Source organism: Gobius niger (genome assembly GCF_951799975.1).
Source record: "Gobius niger genome assembly, chromosome: 19".
Taxonomy (NCBI): Eukaryota; Metazoa; Chordata; class Actinopteri; order Gobiiformes; family Gobiidae; genus Gobius; species Gobius niger.
Window position 1 is genome coordinate 17,353,404 of NC_136870.1, and position 13,372 is coordinate 17,366,775.

General features: G+C 40.3%; 2 protein-coding genes across 2 annotated transcripts; both read right to left on the minus strand.

Annotated features, from left to right (window-relative positions):
• Nucleotides 1–65: 65 nt before the first annotated feature.
• tectb (tectorin beta) lies at nucleotides 66–4,215 on the minus strand. The gene is made up of 10 exons (XM_079577694.1): nucleotides 4,123–4,215; nucleotides 3,834–4,024; nucleotides 3,579–3,730; nucleotides 3,399–3,471; nucleotides 2,339–2,442; nucleotides 2,182–2,265; nucleotides 1,894–2,056; nucleotides 386–464; nucleotides 264–296; nucleotides 66–184 (listed from the first exon to the last, which is right to left on the minus strand). Exons 1-10 carry the CDS (start codon nucleotides 4,187–4,189, stop codon nucleotides 117–119), a joined length of 1,014 nt encoding a protein of 337 aa, XP_079433820.1. The 5' UTR covers nucleotides 4,190–4,215; the 3' UTR covers nucleotides 66–116.
• A 1,789-nt stretch (nucleotides 4,216–6,004) lies between these two features.
• LOC306978990 (dickkopf-related protein 3-like) lies at nucleotides 6,005–8,329 on the minus strand. The gene is made up of 4 exons (XM_079577747.1): nucleotides 7,405–8,329; nucleotides 7,142–7,316; nucleotides 6,248–6,449; nucleotides 6,005–6,172 (listed from the first exon to the last, which is right to left on the minus strand). Exons 1-4 carry the CDS (start codon nucleotides 7,543–7,545, stop codon nucleotides 6,112–6,114), a joined length of 579 nt encoding a protein of 192 aa, XP_079433873.1. The 5' UTR covers nucleotides 7,546–8,329; the 3' UTR covers nucleotides 6,005–6,111.
• Between the last annotated feature and the right edge of the window lie 5,043 nt (nucleotides 8,330–13,372).

Here is a 13,372-nt window from a genome sequence, read left to right on the forward strand (position 1 = left end):
ATTTATTTTGTACAGGTGCTTTAATGGTCACTGAAGTCATGGGAAAATTGTGAGTTTTTGTATCCCTCGGTTGGTTGTGCGCTTAATAAAAACATGCTGTGTTTGTTATTGTCAAATCATGATGCATTTATTAATTCACAAAAGGTGTTCATGAGGACCACCACCAGAGAGAACAGCGAGAGGCCTGTGGGAGAGAAACACCAAATCAGAACAACATGAATAAACAGACTGAGAAGAATATTCACAAGCGTTCATGGGTTTACCTGCTATGTGTCCGTTATTGGCAGATGCTTTACCTATAAAACATCAATGCAACACAAACGTTAAGAATAAGAACAAAGCCCCGTTTAAAAATTAATACCAATAAATGAATACAAAGGCAAACCTCTAATGAGAAACTCTGTTGTGAGAACTCCTCCATTCGGGTCTGCCGTCTGTGTGAGACTCCTGGGTGAACAGGGGCTCTGAGGCGCAGAAAGTAAATAAGGTAAAGCACAGGAAGGACAGAGCTGTTGTGTGCAGTGTTAATTTTGACAACATATTTCAATTTAGTTTTAGTCTTAGTCTTTTGACGAAAATGTAATTCAGTTTTAGTCGAGATTTAGTCAAAAAAATATCTTCAATTTTAGTCTAGTTTTAGTCGACTAAAATTGCAAGTAAGACTAAATTTAAGACAATTTTTGTCGACTTTGCATTTTTAATATTTATTATAATCATATTTAATCTTGTTCCTCTGCTTCATGGAGCTGCTCCCACATGAACAAAGCTCAGAGCTGATCCTTTGGCATTGAATTTACATAATATGAGGCTCTTTCATACTGTCAATAGAAGATTTTAGTCTCTCCTTTTCATTTTTATTTAGTCTTATTTTAGTTGACAAAATTTCTGGACATTTTAGTCATAGTTTTAGTCTCAAGAATTTTTTTTAATTTAGTTTTAGTCCAATTTTAGTCGTCAATAATATCACTTTGACTAAAATTAAGACTAAATATTTTAGTCGACGAAATTAACACTGGTTGTGTGTAAGTCTATAATGTCACAAATCTTCAGCACCAGATCTAGCTGTAATTGACCCCTCCTTTCCATATGAAGTGGGCTTTTGAAGCTGTTACTTGTCCATTCGTCCATTTGAATTCAGCTCAGAGCAAAATGAGTACACTGTTTACATGCAGCCGTACGCCAAACCGAGTTATCGAGTTGTTGGACTTCAGTTTACATTCCTAAAAGTGTAATAATATATACTCATGGTTCCATCCATCCATTTTCTTCCACTTTATCTGGGACCGGGTTGCAGAGGCAGCAGTCTGAACCCAGCCACCCTGCGAGGTAAACTGATAATGACCACTTGTAACCGTGATCTTGTCTTTTATGTCATGACCCAAATCTCATAATAATAATGGCTTACACTTGTATTGCGCTTTACAAGTCGGTGTTACCGAGTTTCTCAAAGCGCTTCACTGTAGTCATTATTCATTCACGCCAAACCTGGTGGTGGTAAGCTACTGTTGTAGCCAAAGCTTCCCTGGGGTAGACCGACGGAAGCGAGTCTGTGCCATCGGCCCCTCCGACCACCACCAACCACTCACTCACTGCATTCATTCTGGCCTATTGTACATTTTTTTAATGATAGAGAAACCTACGTAGACACAGGGAGAACATGCAAACTCCACACAGAAAGGCTCCCTCCAGCTAGGGATCGAACCTGGGACTTTGTAGCTGTGAAGGACAAGTGCTAACTGCTGCAGAGCGACCCTCAATTCAGTTATTCCATGTTAATACGACACACACATCACTTGTTTGTCGACCTAGCAAACTGCATCATCCTTTTGCGTCCAAAGTTACCCATGCTACATCCATTCTATTACCAAGAAGTAAAGGTGTTGAATGACTCACAGGGATACAGTTGAGCCTCTCGCTGTCACAGATGTGGACTTCACAGTGAAGCCACACGGTCGAGACCTTCTCCAGACGCTGGAATCGGAAAGAGTTGAACTTGAACATGGAGCGGCTGTCTTTGGCGTTCTCGAATATGGTCACTGTGTGGTCCGACGCACAGCTTTAGAAAAAGTGGGGGGGGGGGAGTGGACAGACATAAAAGCATATTATAATAGACCGGACCTGATCCTGGCACAGAACCAAGCATATGTGCTGCAATCAAACCATTTTTATTTCATTCTATACCTGTTGATGATAAGACTCCATCTCTTCCTGTCGGTTGAGTACGGAGTTGGAGTAGCCCAGCAGTTGTTAATGACCACTCTGAACCTTTGAAACAAATAACAAAGTTTCGTTTATGTGCCTAATAAACATCTTGAGGACACACTTTACTGAAGCGCACCTCGCACTGAGTCCTTTAGCCTCGATGCCGATAAACACTTCAGACCCGATCTCAGACGTGTCAATGATGTACGGTGAATCCTTAGCATACAGGAATTTAGAATTCTGTGAAATAAAGGTAAAGTAATTGACTTGCATGAGTTTTTATTCACTATTTTGCAATTCTTATAATTTTGTTTGTTTTTTTAAGTGAAATTGTAAGTTGTTCATATAAGGGCTTATTCATTTTTTCACTAGGTGTCCTGTGTAATTAGTAGTTTGTCAAAAAAGTTTTACTTTTGTTGTTGTTTCAGTGGATTGTCAAAATGTGATATGTGTACAGCTGGTGCGCAGTGGTACTCAGGGTCAGCTGCTTAATTAAAGCAGAACTAAGTAACTCATGCCCCTAGAGGTCATAAGCGCCAGTGCAGGTGTCGTAGCATGTTAGGTTATTTTTACTCATTAATTGTCCGTGAGAGTAAATACTACGCTGACAGAAAAGACAAAGGGAGAGAGGGATATTGTGACTTGTGCCACAATTTAATGACACAATGGAGATATTTTTTTTCACTCAAACTTGGCTGTAAACACTGCCAAAGTGGTGCTAGCCCACAGTTAGCTTTACCCTTTAGCCTGTTAGCTTCTTCTTTGTGATTCTACCAGTGTGTATTGGGTTTCCGGGTCAGAGCAGGGAAAGTTGCAAGAGTGGTTTTCTGGCCAGAGACACCAGGGGGAGATGAAAGACCCCCCAATCATCCCATCAACACTTGTATTACTCCCAGAGGGACTACGGAAAGGATTTATTCAAGTAAACAAGTTACTTAGTTCTGCTTTAAAAATAGAAATCATTTTAAAGCAGACAAAATAATTTTCTGCTTTGTTATGAGTTTAATTGTTTTGGTTTAGACAGTGTAGTATATATTTCACATGGTTCACTTTTAATTCTGTTTGCCGCTCATAAGAACGTGCATGACGTTTGCATTGTGCATTGGCCGTCTAAAAACTAAAAATAAAGTGCGGCATTTAAACCGGCTCAGGGCATCCGTCCTCTGGAGAACCTAAATCAACCAACAATTACTCACCGTGAACACGTTCATAGACAACTGCGACCTAAAAGTGCCTATACTGCCGTTGTTGACATAAACTGTAGCCACTCTGGAAAAAGCAGAGGGTTTAGTAAAAACACTAAAAGCCATTGGGTTTAGATGGGACATGTTTCTGACAGAAAAGGTAGCGCCCCCCTGTCCCGGGACGATGCTTACCTCTGGCTGAAGACGGCGTTATTCACCAGGTAGGCCGCGCGGTACATGCAGCTGAAGGTGTAGTTGACGGGCTGGTTTCTCACGGTCAGAGTGGAATCGTTGGACACAATGGAGTTATAAAAGATGTACTTGGGGTCTTTGCCAGGAATGTACTGTAAGAAAAATTAAAAAAAACATTAATGCAACAGCCCCCTATTCTGATGCCTCTTTCTGATTTATATGTGGTACAATTATTTAAAAGAACTACTCTCTGACCTCTGACTGGGTGGCGCAGTACGAGTGGTTCCTTGGCGTCAGGTCTGGGATGATGAAGCGGTAATATCCCGGACTGTGCACCCCGGAGTAACACACTCCGCCCAAAGACAACTGCTCGATCTCCCAGCCGTACGGACACTCGGGCACGTTGGCGATGATGGTGTTGGGGAAACAGGACACCATCACGTAGTCTGCAGAGAGAGAAAACATTGACAAAGTTAGACCTCTGTTTAGGCAGGGCACTATTTATCCACTAATGTGCTTCACAATAAAAGGTCTGATTTGGTACCTGCTTTTTGAGGCGGACATGTCAGTGCAACAGGCAACAGCATCAACGTTACAATGACAAATGCCATTGTGTTGGCCTGCAAAAAATTAAAATCCTCTTGACAACCAAAATCCAAATGACAATGTTTGCATTATCTTAAAATAATGGTACAAATACTCACCTGTTGAAAAGTTTGGACTTGCTTGGTTTGCTGTCAGAGCTTCTTCATGACTGTGCAGTGATAGTCTATAAGTCCAGTGGCTCACACCTAAAAGGACTTGACGGAGCGTTTTTATACCTTCGCAATTGACTTGTCCCCCATTCTCCTTTCAGCACTTCTCTCTTTGGGAGGATTGGTTCGAGCGGTCCATTGTGGAGCCGCTCACAAAAGCTTTCTGTGCCGACCAGACATTGACTTTCAAATTAGCAGCACCACACGGGATTACAGGGCTCAGCAGGTTTGAGTCACCTTTAGAACAATTGTGCGCTTAAAAAATGAGAATACAAGGGCTTGCTGCAACATACGCCTGCTCGTGATGAGAAGAAAATGTTGAATTTGATAACTCTCTTGAATATCGCGATATTGTGAAACATAAACAAGCAGCAACCTCCCTCTAATATGGTACAGCTGTGTTTTATTTCCTTTTTCTGCGAACTGCATTGTGGTTTCTGTGTTCCACATTGTTTTAATGGATGCTTTTGTACGTGTTTGTGAGTTTTTTTGGCAGACATTTCAGCACAGCATGTTCCCTTAAAATATCTCATAAGCAGCTTTTGTCATCAAAATGTCAAAACAGGACTGACAATATCAGGACCAAAACAAGGCAAATGGGAGCCAAATTGTGACAAATTTGTGCAGTTTTAAGTTCATTTTAGGATGTGTTCGCCAAAGATGTGTAAAGCTTGGTGATCTTGCAATATATTGTGGCTTTTGCATCACTCATATTTGTGATCGTTTAGCAAACATACACAATATTTCAGTGTGGCGCAAACTAGCAAAACTTAAACAGGCATGAACTTGTTTCACCTGGTGCTTCGCGTTGTTCCTAAAACTAGAAGAAAGTCACACTTGTGAAGTTCAATTGTCCCATTCACGAACTTGACACCATTAAAGAGGCTAAGTAGCACAAACAGGCATGTATGGCTTCATCGTGCGATGCTTGGCTGATAAGAGTGAGCCCACACTAGCTACTACTGTTCTTCATAGGTCTCTGTGCTCCAAATTCCAGCTATAAAGTTACTCCAAGTCCACTGCACCTATTGTACTTTCTCCTATACCTGCTGAGAAAATACCCAGCAGCACATTTGTTGCTTATGTGGAATTAAAGAAAGAATGCTTTAAACATTTCAATGATAATGAGGATAATAAAGTTGTGGCAAATGTCAAGCGTGTTGGAAATCTTTTTTTTCTTCTTCTTTTTGTGTGTGTTTTGCTGTTTTCCCAGAGTCCAGTCCCGGCTAATGATAAGGGACAGCTGAAAGGCAATACCAGAGGAGTTACTCACTAATGCGCTTGAGCCAGCGTGCTCAGGAGCAGACTGCAGACAATTAGCATGACAACGGAGCAACGAGGGGATTTGTGAAGGGGGAGCCCTCGGAAGATATGGATCTAAGGATGGGTCAGGGGAGAGCTAGAGTTTCTGCCGCTATTATGGCAAGCCCCAATAAGAGCTGGAGTGGGTTATGTAATTTTAACAACCGAGTCCAAAAATGCGGAGAGGGTGCAAGGAACGGATTTGCATATTCATAAAGCGTCACAATAAAGTTCTCTATTGTGTCAACACACAAAAGAAAAAAAAAACATTGCCAATTTCTCTTTGGAGGCGTTTATTTGTTCAAACCAACAGATTGATCCAAAGAACCTGAACTGCATTAAGGGATAGCAAAATATTACACTGCAATAATCTATCAAAAAGTAGTGCTATTGTGAAAAAAAAAAATAGAAAATACATTTGTTTATATACAATAATTACATGCTATTTACACATAAATAATTTCACGGAAAATGTATCAGGGTCTGGGAATTTGGCAGGTCCAAGTTGGCCGTTCCACCTGGTAGACAAACTCCCTCCTAAAAACACAGACAAGATGTTTAATACCAAATGAACGATTCCATTAAGATGTTATTGTTTGTTGTTGTACTCACGCTCTCCAGTGTGGTGCGCTGTTATCGCGGCAGAGCAGACCCTCGTCACAGGGGCAGATCTGGTTGATGCTAAAGGCTAGACCTCCATCGGGGACGTAGCAGCTTTCTCCGCGGATCAGGCGCCTCTTGCACACGAGCTCCCCGTGGTGCCGGGCGCAGCACATGGACGCGCCGCAGTCTCTGTCCACTTTGCACCTGGCACCTAAGAACACAAAACCATAAAGTTAGGAAATGCATTGATACGATTAATAGAGCAGTGGTTAAAAAAGTTGTGGCATGGGCTCTGATTTAGTTAGAAATATTTCAGATCTAGTTCTTGGTAAACCCTATTATATACCCAGTTTTTTTAAGTTTACCTTCAGTCCCAAGTTAGTTCAAGCTCAGTTCTGTATTTAACTAACTTTCTTCTAGTATAGTCCTGTCACACAAATGTTTTATGCAATTTCTCCATCTGTGAGATCAATAAAGTACCATCTTATCTTATCTTCATACTTATTTAAGGTTTTGTCAATTGCCTCATACTTGGTAATATATATTTTGAATGAACCTATCCCAGTTTAATCCTGTTTGAAAATCATCATGATCTGGTACAATAATGGTTCAATGGTTTAAGTCTATTGGTAACCCTTGTGCTTGGTACAAAAAGTCCTAATGGCCCTGTTTTAGTACTTATTTAGTGCTGTCTTATTCTGGTTTTTAGTCCTAGCTTAGGTCTTGTTTACTATTTCAGTGTTGTTAGTCCAGGTTTATCCACAGTTTAGTCTCATGGTATTCAGTAAGTCTGATATTATAATAAGTAAGGATCAAGAATCATCATCTTAGTGACTATACATTGATATGTGATTCTGGGTGTTTGGATGTAAGTTATGCTAAACCAAGATGTATTCTCCTTACCCTCCTGTCCGTTGGGGACACTGCGGTGGCACTTCCCGAACATGCAGCTCAGGCCTCGGACACACTGGGCGTCTCTCCTGCAGTACTGCCCCTCTCCTCTCAACGGGACACACAAACCAAAGTGTCGATCGCATGTGAAGCCACGACCGCAGGCCCTGTCATGCTCACAGATTGCCTTCAACAGAATAAAAAACAAACCAATTCAGTCAGATTTCAATGTAAATGTTGCATTGAAAGTGTCGCATGAATGCATTGCTGCTTACCGTGGTGGGTTTGGGCGCTGGGTCCACAAGTGCTTTAGCGCCTTCCTTTGTCGGGCTGTGCGGCATGTTGAGCATCCAAGCCCAAATATGAGCTTCGGCGTAGGTGACACAAAGCCACAAAAAGATGATATTTCCAAACATTTTGGCAAAGCAACACAATGAAGAGATTTAAAATGAGAGTAAAATAAGTTGCAACAAGCTAATAAATTACGTACATCCAAGAGCTTAAGTTGAAAAGAGGGTGCTGCCTGCTCTATCAGCTGTGTTGAAGTGATGGCCACCTCTCCCACTTTTATAGGTCACCGAAACTTGCTTCCCCCCAACGCTTTGTTTGTCTAAGAAACGTGGTAGGTGGGGACAATTAGGAGTTAATAATAGATTACCTAAATTGCTTAAGTCACCCCCTGCAGCCAGAAAATACTGGCAAGAAATGACCATTCGCGGGACGAGTGGGGAGATGGGGAGGGACCCGACGTGATGGCCCTGACACAATGGAGCCACCTCCGTGTGGTTATCTCCTGCAGACAAACAACACGGCCGAACAATGGGGGACAAATGTATGACACGACTCAGTGCGTTCGGAGTGACAGCTTAGCCACCGTGAGCCCTGACCCCTAAAATGGAAGCAAACAGGTCCCGGGTTAGGCCCTTTCTCCCCTGGCCTATTCCAATACGGACCTCACGCTGGGAGCAATTTGCAGAGCAGCACCCCACAGACGACCCCATGATCTCATTAAATGTAATTAACATCAGTATTCACTTATTTGGAGGCAGGCGGGACTGGAGAGGGAGAGGGACAAAAACAAGATGTGCTGTAGCTTTTTGTAGGGCTGCACAAAATAACAAAACAAAGCGATTTTTGATAATGGTCTGGATTATGGAAAAGGGACGAAACGCAATAAAAAGCCACAAAAGAACAATAAAGAAGTGAAACATGCGCAACAGGAAAGAGACAAAACAAAGCGATGACAAAGAGGCTAAAAAGCAATGAAAAAGAAGCAAAAAAAATGTATGAAAAAGGGGCAAAAAAGTTATAAAAAAGAGGCAAAAAATTATGAAAGAGGCAAAAAAGTGATGAGAAAGAGGCAAAAAAAATTATGAAAAAGAGGCAAAAAAAGTAATGAAAAAGGGCCAAAAATAGTTATGAAAAACAGGCAAAAAAAAGCAATGAAAAAGAGGCAAAAAATAATCATGAAAAAGGGGCAAAAAAGTGATAAAAAAGACGCATAAAAAACAATGAAAAGGGGCAAAAAAAGCTATGAAAAAGAGGCAAAAAAAGGCAATGAAAAACAGGCAAAAAAAAGCTATGAAAATGAGGCAAAATAACGCTGAAAAAACGGCAAAAAAACCTAATAAAAAATAGGCACAAAAAAAGCAATGAAAAAGCAATGAAAAGGAGGTGAAAAAATTGTGAAAAACGGCAAAAAAGTGATAAAAAGGGGGGGAAAACCAATGAAAAATAGGCTAAAAAAAAGCATGAAAAAGGGGCAAAAAAGTGATGAAAAAGGCATAAAAAACAATGAGAAGGGGCAAAAAAAAAGCTATGAAAACAGGGGTGACGACTACATGACAACAACACAAGGGAAAAGATCGAATTAGATCAGTTTTGTAGGCCTTAGCTTTCAAATGAGGCATTACACTGGCCTGTAGGCTGCAAACTCCGGTCAAGAAGCTTTTAGATTTGGGTAAAACTGGAGAAAACGCACTCGGTTAAGGCGGGGGATAAGAGGTTCAACACAAGAGACGTCCACAACTAGACTAACTGGTCTTGCACGGCTGTGATAACAAAAACACTTAAATACTTAAATCCTGCATAAAGCATAATATAGTGGCTTTCAAAATGTCATGGTTCAAGTGGGCTTTGGTGTTCTGGGAATTGACTCTCCACAGCTAACAGCTAAGGCAAACACAATTTTCTAAAGCTGGAAATGAGCAAAAAGGTCCACGGGGAAGGCACTTTTTTTTTTTTTCTTTTTTTTTTAAACAGCCGCACGCAACTGGTTTTGGCAGCGGACTGTGGGTGATGTAAAGCCGTGGATGTACCCAGAGAATGGCAAAGCGAAACTACAACAAGCTGTGTTTTTACAGTTGTGTTGTTTGTAATTGCAAACAGGGATCGCGCTGTTGCTACCAAGAGCTAATACAGAGACAATTCAAGTACATAAGCCTGAAAGGAGCTATCTATGTGTCTGTCATTGATTGTAAATGTCAACAGATCGGCTGCCAATTCAACGGTAGTTACAGCTCATTGTTCGGGGGGGAAGAGTTTGGACTTTGAGGGATAAAAAAAGTCATGGAAAAATGTTTTGTACTAAAATGGTACTGGAGCAGAAAGTATTCATTAGTTGATTAAGCTGAGGTTTATTTTGAAACGTCTAAAGCTCCTGAACCATATTAGTAAAAGCCGCAATTATGTGTGCTGATTATTTAAAACATGAAGCGCATTAGATGGATGAATAAGAAGGACAAAATTATACATTGGTTATTTACTATTTTCCCTTACGCCCAAAGTAGTGGTTGCTCTGCCTCCTTAAAACATAAAACTAAAAATTGGGTGAAGCGCTAATGTCAAATTAAGTGAATACAGACTAAATCAATTGAAAATCTGGAAAGATAGAACAACAGAAGGTAGTCAGCTGGAGTACCAAAGACATTATTTTGAGGTTTCACCCTACAGTGCTCTGTCAATGAAAAATGGGCTTATTTATTTTAATGGCAGGGGTAAAAAAAAAAGGAAAAAAAAGTCAAATGCACTTTGTCGTAGCACTGATTTATAGTTGCCTTACAAAACAGTTATAATGATTGATAGCTGATGAGACTCGATAAACTGAACATGAGAGAGAGAATCAGCGAGTATTGAGTATTTATCAAAACCAGCTGCTTATGAAAATGAACACACATTGACTTGAAGCACATCCTATCTATAAAACCCAGGAGTCCCCTTTGTACTTAACAGTCTCCAATATAAATAATAGTAGCTATGGGAGCTCATATAATTTATTACAAGCTTCTGGTTTGCTGCTAGACCTAGGGCAAGCCTCAAAAATGAGACCGTATGTAAGAGGTTCTGCGGTGTAGCTTGGAAAGTGGTTCGCCTGTTGATTTGGCAGAAGATGGCGCTGTTTCTCAATCGTTTGTGGGTTTTTATTTGTTATTTTGTGTGTCTTTGTACTCGGGTAATCCGTCATATTTGTTTTGGTACAAGGATCCTGTGTTTCTCTCAATAGTACCCATCGAAACTTGGGGATGACGCCGGGTCCTAGATGTCTTTGTAAAGAATATTTCTGTCCAAACCAACAAATCACACATAGATTGATATATTCTCCTCCATCTGAAATTTAAGACATCAAATTTGTGAGTGAAAGTCGTGAACACAACCTATAGTGATTAGATTTGGGATTTATGGTTTCAAATAAAGATTCAGGGTGCATGTGGTAAACACCTCCAAGAGCACTTGAGTTTATGTATTTCAAAACATATTGGACTAGAGGTCTTAACCACATAAATGTGAGGTTTCCCAAATCATAGGACTCAAGAAGTATTTTTATACAATGAGAACCAGATGTTTACATACACTTTATGAAAACACACACACACAACTTTTACTTTTTTAGGATCAATTAGAATTTTCTAAATTTTTTCTATTTGCTAAATGCCAGAAGTTTACATACACTAACATTACTATACCTTTAAACAATTTGGGAAAGCCCAGATGACGATGTCCTTGGAAGCACAAGTCTGGTTCATTGTTGGGTGCAATTTCAAGACACTTGAAGGTGCCACGTTCATTGGTTAAAACAATGATGGAAATGACCAGTCATCATACAGATCAGAAAGAAGGCGGGTTCTGTGTCCCAGAGATGAACGTGCTGAGGTCTGAAATGTGAATATCAACCCAAGAACAACCTGGTGAAGATGCTGAGCCTGGTAAGAGTTTGTCATCATCCAGAGTGTCCTGTACCGACATGGGGTGAGAGGGTGCTCTGCCAGGAAGAAGCCCTTACTCCAAAAGAAACATCAAAAAGACAGTTTGATGTTTGCAAATAAAAAAGGATGAAGACTCATTTTTTGAGACATATTCTGTGGTCTGACAAAAAAAAAAAAAAAAAAAGAATGTTTTGGCCATAATGACCATTGTCACTTTTGGAGGATAAAGGGGGAATCTTGCAAGCCTGAGAACACCATCCCAAATACGGGGGTGGCAGCATCATGCTGTGGGGTTGTTTTGCTGCGGGAGGGACTGGTGCACTTCACAAAATAGACGACATCATGAAGAAAGAAACACTATGTGGAAATATTGGAGCGACATCTCAAGACATCAGCCAGGAAGCTAAAGCTTGGGCGCAGATGGGTCCTCGAAATGGACAATGATCCAAAAAATATAGCCAATACTTAAAGGTAGAACAGGAAAAAATTCTAGCACACTGTCTACTTGCAACACCAGTGTTCCTTTATTTATCCGAGAATTTTTTCCAGTTCTACGTTTGGCCTTTATGCCTTCTCTTACGCACCTGTTTCAAACAAGAGATTTGCGAAGTAAAGACACTTAAAGGTTCCAGGTTCATTGCATCAAACAATGATGGAAATGTCCAGTCATCATACAGATCAAAAAGAAGGCGGGTTCTGTGTCCCAGAGATGAACGTGCTGAGGTCTGAAATGCTAAAGACCTGGTGATTAATGAAAGGTATGTAAACTTTTGGTTTTGTAAAAAGTAATATAAAAACGTGTAGAAAATGCTATCCTTCATTCTTCTGGCATCTAGCAAATAGAAATAATTGTGAAGGTTCTAATTGAACACACACAAAAAAAAGTAATTCTGGTTTCATGTCAGACAATGAGAAAAAAAATGCAAATGTGTCTTTTTAGAAAGTGTGTGTAAACATATGGTTCCCACTGTTTATATTATATTATTTTATATCGTCTATTACCTAAATAAATGCTTTTTTCTAATTGCAGCTATTCAGTACAATTGCACTTATTTTGCAGGAATACCGTATGCAGATGGTAAAAATTGTCTAGCCCTCACTGCAGGCCCTGCTTACCATTCACACAGGGGCAGATGCCGGGCTAATTGAGGGTCATTTGCATACGTATGGGGGGCAGACAGCACGGATCAGATCGGCACATGCAGTATCAGTGGTCTCCATCTACAGCAGATAGAGCCTTATCAAAACACACTAACGCAGACTAATGACGTAATTGGTTGTCAGTTAGCGGCTACAATAGGAGATGCCGGATCAATTAGCAAAACATAAATATCAATGCAGGCTCTTAAGCCACGTTACCAGCAAGAACAATTCAGCCAGTTACAGCACTCTGACCGCTGTAATAGCATATTTAGAAAAAGCATCTGTTTTTTTTTTATCATTGTCTGCCTGACTGGGAACATGATCTTAGATTTAAAAGATATTATAAACATTATATCTTCATTGCAATACACAAAGGCAAAGTTGTGCCGAATTACGAGACTTTCAAACTTTGAACACAGAGGTGAGAAACATAGTGCAAAATTCATACCATTAAAGAAGAAAGAAGAAGTGTGGTGAGGCTCCTTCTATCACTGTCCCATGTGTATCAGCGTTCCTGCCATTATGAATTAACACAAATAGAAACAAAGTTATCATTTGAGCTGGACCTTGACTGAACAAAGTGGACAATAACAGATTTGCTTGATGTTTTGAATTAGCGGAGACAGCACTGTATAATTATTGAAAGACTATACGCTGCTATCGGATAAACAAAAAGCACGCGTCTAATATTTCTCTCTCTGAAGCCTTAGATCCCCATCTGAAAATGTCAGAACACACCGTTCCCGTGATGATACCAAGTCTTAAAAAATGAAGTAAAATCTAAGCAAAAAAAGCTGTATTTAAAAGTAGGTGCTAAATGCCTCAAAGCTGTTTCACTGTGTTCTCAGAGAAGACGTTTATGACCCTGTGGACGAGACACAGCAGAGGAAGGGGCCTC